At 51.2% G+C, this 15,800-nt stretch overlaps 1 protein-coding gene across 3 annotated transcripts; it reads right to left on the bottom strand.

The window, feature by feature from the left end:
- Nucleotides 1–4,110: 4,110 nt before the first annotated feature.
- RAD51D (RAD51 paralog D) lies at nucleotides 4,111–15,553 on the bottom strand. Of its 3 annotated transcripts, none has more exons than XM_073315526.1 (11): nucleotides 15,483–15,553; nucleotides 13,988–14,145; nucleotides 12,776–12,837; nucleotides 12,251–12,369; nucleotides 11,308–11,389; nucleotides 10,537–10,671; nucleotides 9,859–9,954; nucleotides 9,496–9,586; nucleotides 8,096–8,166; nucleotides 5,716–5,883; nucleotides 4,111–4,665 (listed from the first exon to the last, which is right to left on the bottom strand). In XM_073315526.1, exons 2-11 carry the CDS (start codon nucleotides 14,067–14,069, stop codon nucleotides 4,582–4,584), a joined length of 990 nt encoding a protein of 329 aa, XP_073171627.1. In that variant the 5' UTR covers nucleotides 14,070–14,145; nucleotides 15,483–15,553; the 3' UTR covers nucleotides 4,111–4,581. The 3 variants fall into 3 exon arrangements, with proteins under 3 accessions (XP_073171627.1, XP_073171629.1, XP_073171628.1); XM_073315528.1 differs by having other exon boundaries at nucleotides 13,988–14,085; XM_073315527.1 differs by having other exon boundaries at nucleotides 15,493–15,543.
- Nucleotides 15,554–15,800: the final 247 nt, after the last annotated feature.

Raw genomic sequence — 15,800 nt, 5'->3', positions numbered from 1 at the left:
CTCAGGCCGGGAGTGGTGCTCAGACCATGAGGGCGGAAATAACTAGTCCCTGGCAAACAGGGTTCGAATCCCGCCCGAGGCAGGGGCGGGTCCCCTCACCTAGCTAGCAAGTGTGAAAAATCAGGAATTCTTTCAGGGAGTGGGGTAGAGTTGCTTATATAAAATAAAGCCCCTAATATTGGAACATTTGGTCACCCTAGCCTCACCCCACTACAGAGCCTGGTGCCAGGGTCCCCTCACCTTGTAAATCCCACCCTTGGACTCCAAGAGCAAAGCCCCAGGCCCGACCTAGCTGGAGCTTCATAACGCTGGGCAGGGCCCTGTTTCAGGATCAAATCTGAATGCCCCCAGGCAGAGTCCAGGTTCCAACATCATCCCGTGAAGCAGGGCCTGGGTCTAAGATCTGACGCCCCTGACCCGTGGGACAGGGATCAGGGTTCAAACATTTACCCCAAGCAAGAGCTGGCTTAGGGTTTGAATCCCTGCATGGGACTCAACTGGGGGAATAAATCTGAACCCAAGACCAGCCCTGCTGGGGGTTCAGATCCTGGCCGGAGTCACAGCTGCTCTTTCTTCTCTTTGATGCATTGAGTTCCACTGCGATTACTGTTTCTGGCTTTTTGGGGGCAAAGAGTGAGATCATGTCTGCTCTGGGTGCATATTAAAAATCCCTGGCCACTTTGCGGTTTTCCACTAACTTGCAGCTGCATGCACATATCACAGTGGTGGAGTGCTATTGAGTCCTCCCTGCAGAAAGGTACTGTCAAGTACATGCAAGATAATCTCACTTCTATGAGATATTTGACCATCTTGTTTGCCCTAGCAGCCTCCAGCCAGAGCAGCTCCCATCAGATTTTGTTTCAGTTGATAGGGATGTCTCAGAATGCATTTTTCACTCTGTTTTCAATTTCATCTCCTGCATTTGGAAAACTATCTAAGGTGCCTTATCTCCCTCTGTACAAAGAGCACACTGCATAGCTTGCATTAGAGGAGAGCTGGGTGTGGGCACCAAGATGATTAGCCAGATTCTCATGATATTTAGGACACAAGCCATGTTCAGCCATGATTTCATTATAAATGTAGGGAAAGTCAACTTTGGTTGGAAGTCATGCTTTGCCACACAGCTCTGGCTGCTGAATCCAAGATCCTGCCTCTTGCACTAACCCCTACCTTTCAGCTGAAGGCAAGACCCTATAACCATAACATCACTGATAAAACAATACATGCCACTTACATCACACTTTACCTGTTCAAAGTGCTTGAAATGCAGCCAGAAGACTCAGGACATTATCTCTGTCATGAAACTCGCCCCCGTTATTTACCTCACAGCCACCACCAAGAAGGTAGGAACTGCCCCACTCTAAGCGATGGTCTGTCTAGTCCAGTATTCTGCTGTCAGCAGCAGCCTGTCTCTGTTGCTTCAGAGGAAGGCATAAAACACCAAATCGGCTCTGTACACTGATCCAGGAAGGACATTTCTTCCTGACCCCTTCTGGTGAGCAGCTTATTCCCTGAAGTGTAAGGATTGATAGCTTGTAGCAGTATAGCTCGGCTTTATGCAGTTTAAGCCTTCTCTGCTTAGCAATTTCCTCCAAACCTTTTGCATCACAGCTCCATGATTGTGAAACATACTCTGAGAACAAGCAGTTGCTTCGAGTTTCTTCTTCATTTCCTTGCTTCTGAATATTTGCATGTGTTCTGCCCCAGTTGGGGGCATGAGATGAGTCACTACAGTCATCCATAGTGTGGGGAAGCTGTGAAATCAAACTATTGCAACAGGGCTTAGGGCCTTTGGAAGAAGGAGACAGGAAAGGAAGGACAGAACTCTTCCAATCTCCCCTTGCCTCTCTGCCTACTTCCCACCCACTCAAAATAGCCACCCTGACATTTGGAGGCGGTCTTTCATAGAGCTCCTCATGTCTACCCCTCTGTTCTCCCCCTATCTCCCACCACACATCCCCTACTTCCCAACCCACTCATTCCCCACAGTCCATGCTCTCCAGTTTCTTCTTTCACTGACCTTGGTCCAGCTAGCTAGAGTTCTCTCCCCTCCTCCTTCCCTTCCACCAAGTCACTGCACTTCTTCCTATCTCACCTCTGAAGCTTTCCTCTGACTGGCACTTGTGGTGACTAGAGAGAGCACAGCAATTGCCCAGAAACAAATTGTTTTTTTGCCTCTGGAGACGTTTCCCTATCTGCCCTAATGACTTGGACACTCCTGGAAAATGTGTGCACTGAATCCGAGAAGACTCACAAAGTACGCAGAAGAGAACACACACAAAATGTCATTAAGGCGAGGTTAAAGTTGCAGGCACGTGTCAATGGTTTAATGCTGAGGCTTTCAAAGCCACCTTAGGGCTCCGCATGCCCAATGGCCATTCAAATTGCTTAGGTAGCTTTAAAAATCTCTGGCTAAATGCAGGTTACATAAGGTTGAGGTCAGACTCGATGATCTAATAGTCCCTTCTAGTCTTCACCTCTATGGATCTGTGACAGCATCTGGAAATTTTTATATAATTTCTCTTTCCTACTCCACCTCCCCCAGTTTGTACTCCACCTCGGACTCCCAAACTAAATGGAAAAAGTAATAATGACAGATAGGAGTTTACCTGAAAGGTTTATAAACCGGTGTGTAAACACAGCTGGTACAAAAGACATAACAGGTCAAATTTGATAGTGACTTTAAGGGAGCTGGGCCAATCTGCAGCAGCAGAGAATTCGGGCCCCTGTATCTCCACCAGACACGCATGACAACTATTTGCACAGAAAAGTAAGATTGTAAGACAAAAGTCAGTTTGCAAGCTGTGTGGGACAGGGGTTGTCTTTTTGGGTTCGCATAGCACGGGTACTGGTGCCGGATCAATACAAATAATAATTACAAATGGCTTCCAATGATGATAAACCTATTTTATTTATATCTGGTCACATGGTTCTTTGCTACTTTCCTAGACTACCACGTTGACTTAGCTATTGTGCTTATTGTTATCTCACACAGCAATGCATACGCATTACATTGTTGGTTGGCTGAGTTAATGGAAGGTGTTGTACACCTTCTTGTTGAATTATATCCCTGAGAGAACAGAGATCTTGGGTTCTCACAAGCACTGTAGCAACACACAGGTGACAAACAAAATCCAATGGTAGCAAAACCCAGACCTGCTGCTGCCTCCTGGGAAATTCTGAAAAACATGCAATTTAGGGCAATTAGACCGAAATCTCAGATCCCTTTTGTGTGTTTCTTTGCTCCTTTCATTACCAGGGACATTTGCCTGCAGACGAAAATAGAAGACCGTAAGTCCATTTGTACTCTGGGGAAATTTACAAAAACTCCTTCCTGAGTCAAACACCAGTTTGGCTAGAGCAGTGCCAGCAGGAATGGGAGCCATGGTATAGAAAGAAGCTGGACCGGTTTACATCGCAGCATTAGCGAAAAGCAAGTCTAATCAACGTGATGGTAAAAATGGATCCAGAGACCAGAGCCTTGTCTACACTAATGTTCTCACCGGTGCAAACACTGATTCAGCTAAATCGGGGGGGGGGGGGGGGTGTTTTTTTGTACTGTTCCCTGAGTTCAGGCCAGGCCTTAGAGTCCATCTGTCCTCACCTGAAATCGTGATCATTTGCAGGCGCAGCAGCTGGTCTAGAATAACCTCATTAAAACAAAGTTCCTGTTTTCCACGCAAAATATTCCTTATAATAATAATTTTTTTAAAAATGAGTCAAAGGAATACAGAAAGTGGTATCAAATACATCAGCCAAGAAGTGCGTAAACACAGGACCAGTTCTGCCACTGCTGTCAGTCAGGAGCAACACCCAGTTTGCACCAGCTAAGGATCTGGCCCAAGATACTTATACCTTTTTCCAGCAATTCTTTATGCAATATACCAAAATACCAATACTCCCACCGACAATCTGGGTAGCAAAAATGTGACCATAAAAAGCTCTGAGAACTTCTCTTGTGGTTTCTCTTCAGCAGCCTGTGTCCACCCTCATGCTGCGACAGAATAAGCAGAGCGGGACCCAGGCCTGAAAGCTGCTGTAGTGATGACCCTTTAGAGGTAGAACAGGACTAAAACTAGTGGCTGCTACAGTAGATGGAATTCCAGCTCCTGAAGGTCTTGATGGTATTCTTTATTGAGGCCTCCCAGGGACCCTCACCAGAGGGCTGGAGGTTCTGGGATCAGGCAGCTATAAAAAGCCACGTTACCAACAGGTCTGGTGTTTACCCAGCAAAGAATTCAGCAAAATTCCCTTTCACCTCACGACACCCTGAGACAAAGGTTCCCCTGACAATCCACAAAACCCCCAGGAAAGGGCCTGTGGTTTTAACGCACTCCAGAAGAGTGGTACAGCCACACACCGCGCTTGTCCGACTCAAACGCATTCCTCCGAGCTCTCCTTGAAGCCCAAACCTCTCTTGTCCAGGATGAGGGAGTTCCTTAACAGCCCAGTTTCTACAGTCCTTTCTTCTGGGACTCCAAGCATCTCTCCTGGGATGGCTCTGCAGTCTTCACCTTTGCAGCTAATATTACTGCCCACAGTAAAGGCCCTTGTAATCTGCTGTTCACTTTTCACTCTCCATCAGCATCCCGCTCCGGAAGCGGCTGGGCTCTCATCCAATACCCCACAGCTTCCGATGTCCAGCTCCACCTCAATCCCAGTTGGCTGTAAGGGAAGCCAAGAGGAAATTAAGCTCACATTATTGAAGGACTTGTCTATACCGAGGCATCCAGGAAAGTTAATCCGAATTAATTGAAGGTATGAATTTGAACTGGATTAGTGAAACTATTAAATCCCGGTGTGAACACATTCGTTCAGAATTAAGTGGCTTTAAGTCAGTTTATTTTAATTCACTTCCAAAAGTAAATACACACAGGGATTTAATGTGGTTTAACTAATCCATTTCAAATTCACACATTTAGTTAATTCAGATTAACTTTCCTCTATGTCCACATGTAGATAAGCCCTAAGAGTCCATAATTAAGGGCACATCCGTACCTAGTATCAGTGTTACACTGTAAGCTCTTTGGGGACAGGGATCGTCTCTAACTATTTTATTTAGTGTCCAGTACAATATGGCTCTGATTTTGATTTGGGCTTCTGGATACTACTGCAATACAAATACACTTGACAACAATTTGGCTCAGGAAGGGAAACAGAATATAGGGCTAGATCTTCAGGTGGTATAAATCAGCATAGATCCAGTGACTTCAATGGAGTTACATGGGTTTACACCATCTTAGGGCTTGGCCCATAGTATCTAATGGGAAGCTGCAGTGAGAACAATACGATATAGTCACCCATGTTAGTAACTGACCAGGACATCTGAGCCAATGTTCTTCTTGCAAGTAGGTATATGGGATCTTTAATGACCATGCGTAGTCAGGAGTGTTTCGATGGAACAACTGAGTCAGTGTGACCCAAATTAGAAATGGAACAACTGATTTAGTATGTCTGGAATTATAAAATGGGCCATTTAGAAGCAGGGGGGGAAAATACATGCACTTCCACAGTTTATAGCTTGGTTGTATTTTCTTCAAGTCCCCAAAGCCCATCACAGCGTCCTGCCGGTGACTCCTGAATGAAGCCAGAGTTCTTGCATTACTTCCCTAAGGACTCAGTCCTTGCCTGGCATCCTATCTCTGACTTAACTCCAAGCCACCTTCTCCACGGCCATCCTCACCACTCCCAGATGGGCTCTCCGGAAAGTCTCACCTGCCGGGGCGATTTTGTTAAGGAAGCAATGCGACGGGTGCTAGCTTTTCCCCAAGTGCCTTCTCTGCTCTCTAACAGCACCCGGGTGCTGGGCACAAAACTCCAGGAGCGACCTAGGGCTGGTTTCAGGTGACCACTGCTGCCATCTCTCGTCACGTGGTTAGTCACCTGGAATGCAACAAACCAGCTTATCATTTCCAGCCAGTTATCAGCAATAATGGCTACTTCTTGCAATGAAAACTTAGACACTTAGAACGTAAGAACATAAGAACGGCCACACTGGGTCAGACCAAAGGTCCATCAAACCCAGAATCCTCTCCTCTGACAGTGGCCAATGCCAGGTGCCCCAAAGGGAATGAACAGACCGGTTATCATCAAGTGATCCATCCCCTGTCACGCAATCCCAGCTTCTGGCAAACAGAGGCTAGGGACACCACTCCGGCCCATCCTGGCTAATAGATTAGTAGAAGATGGGTCCATCAATGGCTATCTAGCTCCCTTTTGAACCCCATCATAGTTTTGGCCTTCACAACACCCTCTGGCAAGGACTTCCAGAGGCTGACAGTGCGTTGCGTGAAAAAATACTTTCTTGTGTTTGTTTTAAACCTGATACCTATTAATTTCATTTGGGGGCCCCTTGTTCTTGTATTATGAGAAGGAGTAAATATCACTTCCTTATTTACTGTCGCTATACCATTCATGATTTTATAGACCTCAATCATATCCCCCCGGTGGTCACCTCTTTTCCAAGCTGAAAAGTCCCAGTCTTATTAATCTCTCCTCATACAGAAGCTGTTCTATACCCCTCATTTTTGTTGCCCTTTTCTCAACCTTTTCCAATTCCAATATATCTCTTTCAAAATGGGGTGACCACACCTGCGCACAGTATTCAAGGTGTGGAGTACCATGGATTTATAGAGGCAGTATGATATTTTCTGTCTTATTATCTATCCCTTTCTTGATGATGAGGGAGCGAATGGATGCAATCAGCTGCTTCCACTGGTTTTTGTTCCTTTCCTTCCTTTGCTCCTTGTCATGACTGGCCATGCTGCCCGTCCAGTGCTTAATTTGTAATTAAAGAGGTGCCGGGGCTCAAGCAAGTTTTTTTTACTTTAATAACTGATGCGGGAGGCCTAGAGGTGCCAGGGCTATGAACTGCCAAGCCTAGAGGTGCCGGGGCTCACCCCTGGTACAAATTAAGCCCTGTGCCCTTCGAAATATAACATGGTGTGGCTCTCTGTGCCTCTCCAGTGGCTATGCCATGTATACAGGTTTACAAATACGTTACTGCTGCCAAGCTTATCTTTTAGCTCAAGCAGTACTGGACAAGCTTCCCCAAGCAGGCAATTCTCCAGTCCACCACAGTCCAAATCCCTGCCTGGCCACCACTTTATGTTTTAGAAGCATGAACCTCTACTACTTGAGGTAAAGCACCAGGTCTCTTAGCTCAAAAGGATTCAACTCACAAAACACGGTCTAGCCATTAGAGGGAGACAAAAGGCCACAGCGCGCTTGCATGGGTTACACAAACTGCTGCAATAAGATCTGGGCGTTGGCTTAAAACGAATGCTGGCCCCAGACTGGCAATGAAGCAAGGAGAGGCCAACGTATAGCAGACTCCCTCATTCCTCAGGACTGCAGTCCCTCCAGGTGGTGCGTTTAACCTTGAATCTGTGATTGTTCTTCCCCCTCTGCTTCTTTGCTTGCTGCTTTATAGGTGATCAGAGCAACAGCAAAGCTGGATTCTCCCAATACATTTTAATGCCTGCTCCAGTATATTGACTATTCATGATTTTTCTCTGCCAGGACCTCTCCATTCGGCACACTGATCAGGGTCACAGCACTCCTCCGAGGAGTCAAACCCTCAGTGCGAACACCCAGCCCCAGAACCAAAGGAGGACAGAGCACAGGGGCCTTTCTAGTCACCATCCATTTATAAATGCTGTAATGCCCTGTACCTACCCAAAGACAACTGGCTCAAGGGCCACTCTGGTAACTAGCCAGACACCTAGATTTCATAGGAATCTACAACAGTTGTTGCATCAGAGAGCAATGCAAACAGTCCCGTCATCTACCCGTCCTGAACTCCTCCTGGAGTTCAATGAGTAGAACTAGCTTGTTGGCAGAGTTACTAAAAGCCACCGCTTGCTCCGCTCTGTTCTCACCATGCGGTTACATGGTGGTTGTGGAAGTGGAGCTGCAGTTCAGAGAACAGTCCCCGGCCACGGATGCTTGCAGAGTGGCAGGAGTCCCGTTGCCTGCTCCTGTCCAGCTTTGAACAGAGTCACCTCTGTCATAATCCTCTGCCCCCAAATTCTTTTCAACTCCGGATCCCCTGCTTCCAGCCCAGGAAAAGCAAGGCAAAGGCCAACGAACTCACCACCACAGCCACGTTAAGTTCTCTGGCAAGCGTCTTCAGTTCCCTGGCCAGCTGCATCATGAGGGCCAAGCCTGTGGAAGACGATACAATGGTATTTCAGGGCCGGCTTCCATCGGCAGTTTCTTAGAGACCTAGGACCCTCTCCTGAGAGGATGGATCAGGAGCAGTTTCCTCAGTCCTCCGCACTCCCACTCAGGCAGGTGACCCCGATATAATATGGGAACTTAGTGCAGTTGATACGTGCGTATTTGTCAGTCCCTGGATATTTCTCATAACCAGGGAGCAAATCTACCATAGGCAGCAGCAGTTCTATCTTTCCCTCCTCCAGCCCCAACACATACCCCATTAACGGGCACCCCCCATGAGCCAGGGGGGACCAGTGCTAGAATAATATCGCCACCTAGCTCTTCTACGGTGCTTCTCATCCATAGATCTCAAAGTGCTTTACAAAGGAGGTCAGTAGCATTATCCCCATTTTACAGATGGGGAAACTGAGGCACAGAAAAGGGAAGCAACTGATGCAAGGTCATCCCATAAGCCAGTTGGAGAGACGGGAATAAAACTCCTGAGTCCCAGTTGAATGCTATATTCACTAGGCCACGATGCCTTCCCCCACTAGGCCACATGACTGTCCATGACCCATTCAACCCTTTGCCTCTCTGCTGAGACTGCCATGCAGCCCTAATTGTGATGGTGACCAGTGTGCACACTTGTCCTCTAGAAAACAGACTGCAAGTCTCCTGCTTGTTGCAAGCCACCAGACAGTTGCTAGGTGACATTTTCTCCACTGACTTCCAATAACTACAGGCCAGATGGCTCAGAGGACTGGCAATGGAATCCTTCACTCTTAGGCACAATCAAATGCAGCCCAAGTCAGTAGTGACTAGAAGTTACCCTCTGGCCTATGTGAAGTGTTTTACCAGCGGCCGTCCAGTTCCCGTATCAATCACCTGCAGTATCCAGCCCCGCCACCCCCCAGCTTACTAGAAATCAGGGACAAAATCTGTAGAGGTTTTCAGCAGCCCCACAAAATTCTGATGAGTAAGAAATCAGCTAGGTGTTCAAGGTGGGAGGGAGCGAATAAGGGGGGTATCTTTAGGTGGTCTCCAGTAAGTGTACTGTATCTGCTGCACCATTATATAACCCCACACTGCCCTGGAATAAAACACAACAACAAAATTTTCCCCTCCCCATCCCATGGGGGCTCAGGGATCAGATTATACTGGGGATCATCGACAGCACAGAATACCAGCTGGAAATGTTGCAGGTAATTAGCGAGATCCAGAAGAAAAACACTGGAATTGTCTGTCCACACCATGGGCAGCTGCAGTGTTTCCTTGCTGCAGAGATCCAGTTTCGAATCCTCAAACCGTGCTCGCTCCACGGTGCCCCTCACTCACCCTCCGCCTGCCTGCCTCCGAGGAGCGGGCAAATCACAGCTGAGACAGAGTCAACCACCAGCACCTTCACCGGCCCCGAGGAGCTCAGGACCTAGGGAGCAAAGCCCAGAGCAAAGTGTGAGGGCAACACACACAGAGTGGCACCGGTAAAGCTTGTGCCAGCACGGGATGCGTGGTCACCAGCAGCTCTGGGGCAGGATGAATAGATTGGAGTCCTGAAGAAGCCTGGAAATCCTGATGTCAGCAGAACAGTCCGCCCCATCCTGCACACTCGGATTCATGCGAGCAGCCCCCTGGCTTCCCAGGATCAGGCCACCGCTCGGACTGGGTGGATCTTGACACAAATCCCAGCGAGAAACCCACCTGCTGGGACACACTGCACCGCAGCTCCTGTAACACATCCAGCATTTTATAGACGTCGAACACCCGGGCCACCTGAATCCTCTGCAGAGCCTCCACCTGCAGGGAGAGGAGAGCAGAAGCATCACGCAGAGACAGCTCATTCAGACCCGGCCTTTACCCTCTCCATAAACCGCACCAACGTCCAAACCCAAAACAAAACCTTTCAAAGTCCGGGTGGCTACAATACGTTAGAAGCTGGTGCCCAGCATTCTCAGCCAGCACATCTACAAGCATCTTTAATCCAAGGGTCCTCATCCCTGCCCACTGCCCCCGTGTAGCAGTGCCATTATCCCCATTTTACAGGTGGAAAAACTGAGGCACAGAATGATTAAGGCCAGCGTTTGGCAGCTTAAATCTATAACAAGGGACCTGAATAGGTGGCCTGATTCTCAAGAGGTGCTGGGCACCCAGAGCTTCCACTGAGCCAGGAAAAGAAGATTTGGGGCTCATAGAGGGAGCCAGGAGAAGCCCAAGAAGACAAAAGGCTGGAGCATGGAACTGCCTGAAAGTCTATAAGAGGGAAAATTGGATTTCTGGGTTCTGGGGCACGCCGCTGTCAGCAACACCAGCCGAGGAGTCACTAGCTCTGTGGCTCTCCAACTGCTCCCAGCACCAAGTCAGTGATGCAGCCACACTGACCTGCTCCTCCTCATCCCCCGTCCTGGTCTGAGCCAGCTGGAGCAGGCGAGAGGCCGTGAACCCGCCCGTGGAGTCGACGTAGAGGACATTCTGCTTGAGGTCATGGGACGAGCTCACGGCTATGCTGAGGCACACCTAGGAGGGAGAGCGCGTGGATGGATCTCACCCCATTCCAGCCATCCTTCCTAGCGGAGGGGCTTGTTTTCATACTGAACCCCAGCACATTGCACCTGAGCCAAGCTAAGGAGCGGGCTCGCTGTCTGCAAACCACTATGACGCAGCGACCGGACAGCGGAGCCCCCAGGGCCCTTCACCTCTGCTGGTCGGGAGATTGACGCAGGCCTCCCCAAACAGATCCAGGCCTTTGACTCCATCCAGGCTACTGCCATGTGCTCTAGGTAAAGCCTGGTTCACAGCCCTAAGTTTCAGACATGGTGCAAGATGAGTCAGTTTAACGCGTCTCTTTCTTTGGGCTAGTAGCTGAAGAAGATCAGTGGCCACAGGGGGTAGGATGAGTCTGGATTCTCGCCATATGTCCGGCAACAGCTGTTTATTGGTCAATTGTTGTAAATATCCCCCAGTTAGCACCAGTGAGCACAGTATCAACCATCAAACAATGAAAGGTGGAATAACGAATGAGGCCCGAGCTCCCTCTTCCCTGTGGATGCCGAATATGCCACAGGTGACAGGGTGTAGGGAGCTGCCACCTTAAATAACTGGGGCAGGGGGAGGCATTATAACATCTGCTCTGTTAGGCACAGAACGGCCCACCTGTGTCTTGCCACTGCCAGGTGCTCCTGTGAGCTCGGTCACTTCCCCAGTGTACAGGCCAGAGTCCAGCAGCTTGTCCAAGCTAAAGGAGAAACACACCACAACAACGAGAATCAACTATACTGAGCTAATGAAGGCTGGAAATGAGAAACCTCTGGGTATCTGTGTCTCAGATGTACTTAGCCAGCACATTCACATCCCCACAGACTCTCCCCCGACCTTCCCCTCGCTCCCCTTTCCGCTTCTGGCGAGGGAGGGCAAACGACAGCAGGGCAGGGGTAGGAACAGAGTCTGAACAGGGAATGGGGAAGCTCTGGAGCATGAAGGCAACAGGTGGGCTTCTCTGAGGGGTCGCACTCGATTATTACAAGCAGAAGGGAAGGAGAAAGGCGGAGTGGTTGATACCCAGTATCGAACGGTTAATTTCTATGCCTGGTCCTCACGCTCAGGGCCATCACAACTCAATGCTGTTCCGGCAGCAGTAACCATCCTTAATGGCTCAAATCGCCACCTGGGCAAATGCTGATAACGTTCTGCAACCGAATGGGATAAAACTCTCCGGCACCGATGCAGCAGCTGTGCAAGTGCATGGGGAGATTAATACATTTGGCAGGGGGGTCAGAGCAAGGTTCAATTGCAGGAGTGTAGGCTGGTGGCTTGAAATAGGTGCCCGGTGCTAACATGCTAACGCTGTGGACCAGCAAAGCTGAATCTCTCTCCTCTCAAGAGGCAGCCCGGCTGATTCCAGGTGCACAAGGTCCCCAGCTCAGCCCCTGCTGGGAGGGAATCCCTGACAGATACCGCGTCAGCTCAGATCTCAGCCAAGCGGCTCGAGCTGTCTCCAGGTTGAAGCTTAAAATCCAACCTGGCTTCTGGCTGGGGAAGGGACGAACCCTTCAGCTTTAACCCTTGCCCCACTCCCCTTCACGTGCGACGTCCTCACCTCTCACTCCCTGTGGACAGGATGGCTGTGGAGCTCTTGAGTTCCTCGTAGAGATCCGCCCCGTTGACAGGAAAAGCTGAAAACTGTGCCAGCAACACACGTCTCACGGCGACCAGGGCCTGTGGGGACAGACGGCCATCCCCAAATGGGACACTGAAGAATTCGGAGAGAGCTTTGTGGCACAGACTGTCCTTGTTCTGGTTTGTACAGTACCTAGTATAATGGGTTGTGGTCCATGACTGGGGCTGCTAGGGGACTACCTCAGTACAAAGAATGACGACTTCCCCAGAGAAGGAGCTTTTGCAGATAGACGGAAGGCCCTAAGGAACATCGGGTCAGATCTACAGCTCCCAGCAGACAGACTGACTGGAGTGGGTGATGCACTGTTAGCCCACTCATGCATTAGGGTGAGGTCTCTGCAGACAGACGACCCACATCAAAGCATTTGATTAAACATGGCTCTCTCCGGCAGGCTACAGCTTTAGCTCCCAGATTAAAGATCAACACCAAGGAATCTCTTCTCACCTTGTAGGACAGGGAGCACTTCCGGGCAACTTCCTCCAGGTCCGAGGAGACAAGATCCACCACTGCAAGTAACGTTCAGAGATAAGCAGCTGGAGGCCAAAATGTAACAGCCCTGAAATGCCAGGGAACTCCTTAGACACAACACAGCGGGAGGCTATTCTGCCATGTCCTCCCTGGGCCAGAAGACATAACATGCAGCTGTACACACCTACACACAGACACCGAGCTGCGTTAACTGAGCTCAGCCCAAGGGCTAGCAGGACTCCCTGAGCAGCGATGAATCAAAGGAGCACTCACTGAACATGTCACAGGGCTCATCTGAGACACGTTCACTCCTGGGCTTGCAAAGGAACACAGGGTAAAAAGCGAACGGCCTTTGGGGCCGAGCAAACCCACTGCACCGTCGGCGTTAGCTGCTCAGGAGATGCGCGGGGCTGCAACGGCAGGGAGCGCAACCCGGCAGGATCCAAATGCGTTGGCAGAGTGGCGTGGGAATAGCAGACAGCGCCTAAGTGCAGCATGACAGCGCCCCCGCAGAGCCTGGAGAGGCCCAGCAGACAACGCGTGACATCCAATCTACAAGGTGTGCCAAGTGCCAAAACGCTGCGGTGCTGGACACGACGCCAAAGCCTCGGGGGGCGTGTCCCCGGGAACAGGATGCGTGACTGCGGCACGCGCAGACACCCCTGAGCTCGCGAGCTCAGAGAACTGTGGCAAGGAAGCCACGGCACACTGTACGCACCCGCTTGGGACCCCGCGTACGTTCTCGCGTGGCCGCTGCCATAGCGTTACTGCTATTGTTATTCGAGCCGGCTAGGTCACGGCTATGCTGCCTTCACAGCGCGGACTGCAGCGCAGACATAGCCTCCGCTACAGAGAGGAGACAGACACAGCTCCGTGGCGTCTGGCTGCCTTAACGGGCTGGGGCTTCAGTCACATGCCCCCCGTCACTGCTGAGGAAGGCATGAGCCCCATCTCCCTCCCTACTCTGCTCCAGCGAGAGAACAGAGTCCAGCAGGAGGATCTGGGAATGCTCCTTGAGCGCAATACTGAGCTCCCAGCCAGTCCCACCCGTTGGTGCGGGAACACAGCCCCACAACACAGGCCAGCGGGCAAAAGAGCTCTGTGCCCTCCTCTGACTACTCCCTGGGGTTCGCCCAGAAGTCCAGGTGGGGGAGACCCTACTGTTGAGCCCCCGGGCTGCCCCGTTACCTGTTGCAATGCTGTTGGCTTTCAGAAGCTGGATCATCTCTGCCGTGAGGCCGGGGCAGAGGCCTGCTCGGAGTATCACCATGTCCCTGTGACAGCCCCTAAAGGGAAGGGGACAGGATCGACATGTGGGGAGGCCGAGCGCCACGCAGTCCTGCACCCTGCGCAAGAGGGCTGGTCTGTTATTCCGGGGACACGGAAACGCCATTGCCCTCCACTCTCCGTACCACCCCCTGCATCTTGGTTGCAGCGGCCCAGCTCAACGAACAAAGCCACGGCCAAGTCCCGCGGCCAGCACTGCGAGCGATGACCATTGCAGGGCTCGCCATGCTGCACTGCACACCAGGGGCCATCTCTGGGGATCTGGGATGGACGGAATCTGTGTAGCCTGCCTCTAGATCACAGCAGGGCCTGGATCCTCAGGTCACTCACAGGTTCATGCATAATTATTATTTATTGCACGTCTCGTGCCAGCACCTAGAGGCTGTCATGAGGGATCTATTGGGCTAGGCACTGGACGCACACAATGAAAAGCCAGTCCCTGCTCCATCTTTCCAAGAGAGGTCTCCAAGCCCTTTGCGCTGGACCCAGCATCTTTGCTTGAACACAGCGGTGGCCGGGAGTTTGGCAGGGTAGAAATCAGAAAGCCTGCGCCCGGCTCTGCCATTGCTAGCGAGGAACACGCACGCACAACACCTCCCAGCTGTTTGCCAGGCGATGGCCAGACCCTTGTGACTGCAGGGGGACCTCAGGCCTGGCTGCAGGGAAACAACCAGCCCTAGGGAACCTTACTCCTAGTGTGTAGGACTGCAGGGAAACCAGCATGCCATGAGCAGGGCTCCTAGGCACTACAGTCATACAAATAATAAAGAATCCCAGAAGAGCCTGGTGCACCGAGAGCCCTTGCAGGAGCACCCAGCCGAACACGATTCTGAACACGGCATCACCCCATTCCCGTTCCAGCCACTCCCCCGACACGCACGGCTCTCACCATTGGCACCTCTGTCTCCAGTGCGGACCTGGAGTGAGCGGCTGCGTTACGGGGCTCTGGCAGGGCTAGCCAACCCGGCACCCCCCACCCCAAGGGCGGATCAGCCCCACAGCGAAAGGGGACGGGAACCAGCTCAGCCCCGCAACAGCTGCGGAGCGACCATCCGCCCGCAAGCTCAGCCCCAAGCGCAGAGGGGCCAGAGGTCCCGCTTTGAGTGGGCCGCTCCCGATATTCGGGGCTTTGTCTTATATAGGCACCTATTGCCCCTCCCCCAAGCCCTGTCCCAATCTGTCCCACTTGCTATCGGAGCATGCCCGGGCACCAGCGCTTAATCTGTGCCAGGGCTGAGCCCTGGCACCTCTGGGCTCGCTGCATCAGTTATGAAGGTAAAAGCCTTGCTTGCCCCCCCCCCCCCCGGCACCTCCTGCATGACAAATGAAGCCCTGCGGAGAACAGACCCCCTCTGACCCGCCACTGGTGAACCACAGGGAGACACCGCTTGCTCACCTACACGCACCATGCCCCACACAGCTCAGCTCCCCAAGGCTGACTCTGCCTCCACTTCCTGCTCCTCTGCCGGGTTCAGAGAGCAAACAGCAAGGCAAGGCTCAGCCCTCACTGCCTATCTCCACCTGCTGGCTGCCTGGGGAGAGCAGCAGGAGGAAGGAAGTTCCAGCAGAAGCAGGAAAACACTATCCACGTGTGCTTTCCTGAACCAGGGCCACAAGTTTGAAATCATTGTAGAACAACAAATGTTTTGCACTTCTGTAGCCCCTTCCTTCCCAGGAGCTCAAAGCAATCATATTGGAATCACTAGAGCGACTG

Source organism: Lepidochelys kempii, chromosome 17 (assembly GCF_965140265.1).
Source record: "Lepidochelys kempii isolate rLepKem1 chromosome 17, rLepKem1.hap2, whole genome shotgun sequence".
Classification (NCBI taxonomy): Eukaryota; Metazoa; Chordata; order Testudines; family Cheloniidae; genus Lepidochelys; species Lepidochelys kempii.
Note: the sequence above shows the minus strand (reverse complement) of the source record. Positions and strands in the feature narration are given on the sequence as shown.

Coding starts and splice junctions, on each gene's coding strand:
- RAD51D (XM_073315526.1), bottom strand. CDS start 14,069: ATGGTGATACTCCGAGCAGGCCTCTGCCCCGGCCTCACGGCAGAGATG. Junction 10,672..11,307: donor CTGGCAGTGGCAAGACACAG/GTGGGCCGTTCT, acceptor TCTCCCTCCTAG/GTGTGCCTCAGCATAGCCGT. Junction 9,955..10,536: donor CGGGGGATGAGGAGGAGCAG/GTCAGTGTGGCT, acceptor CTCTCCCTGCAG/GTGGAGGCTCTGCAGAGGAT.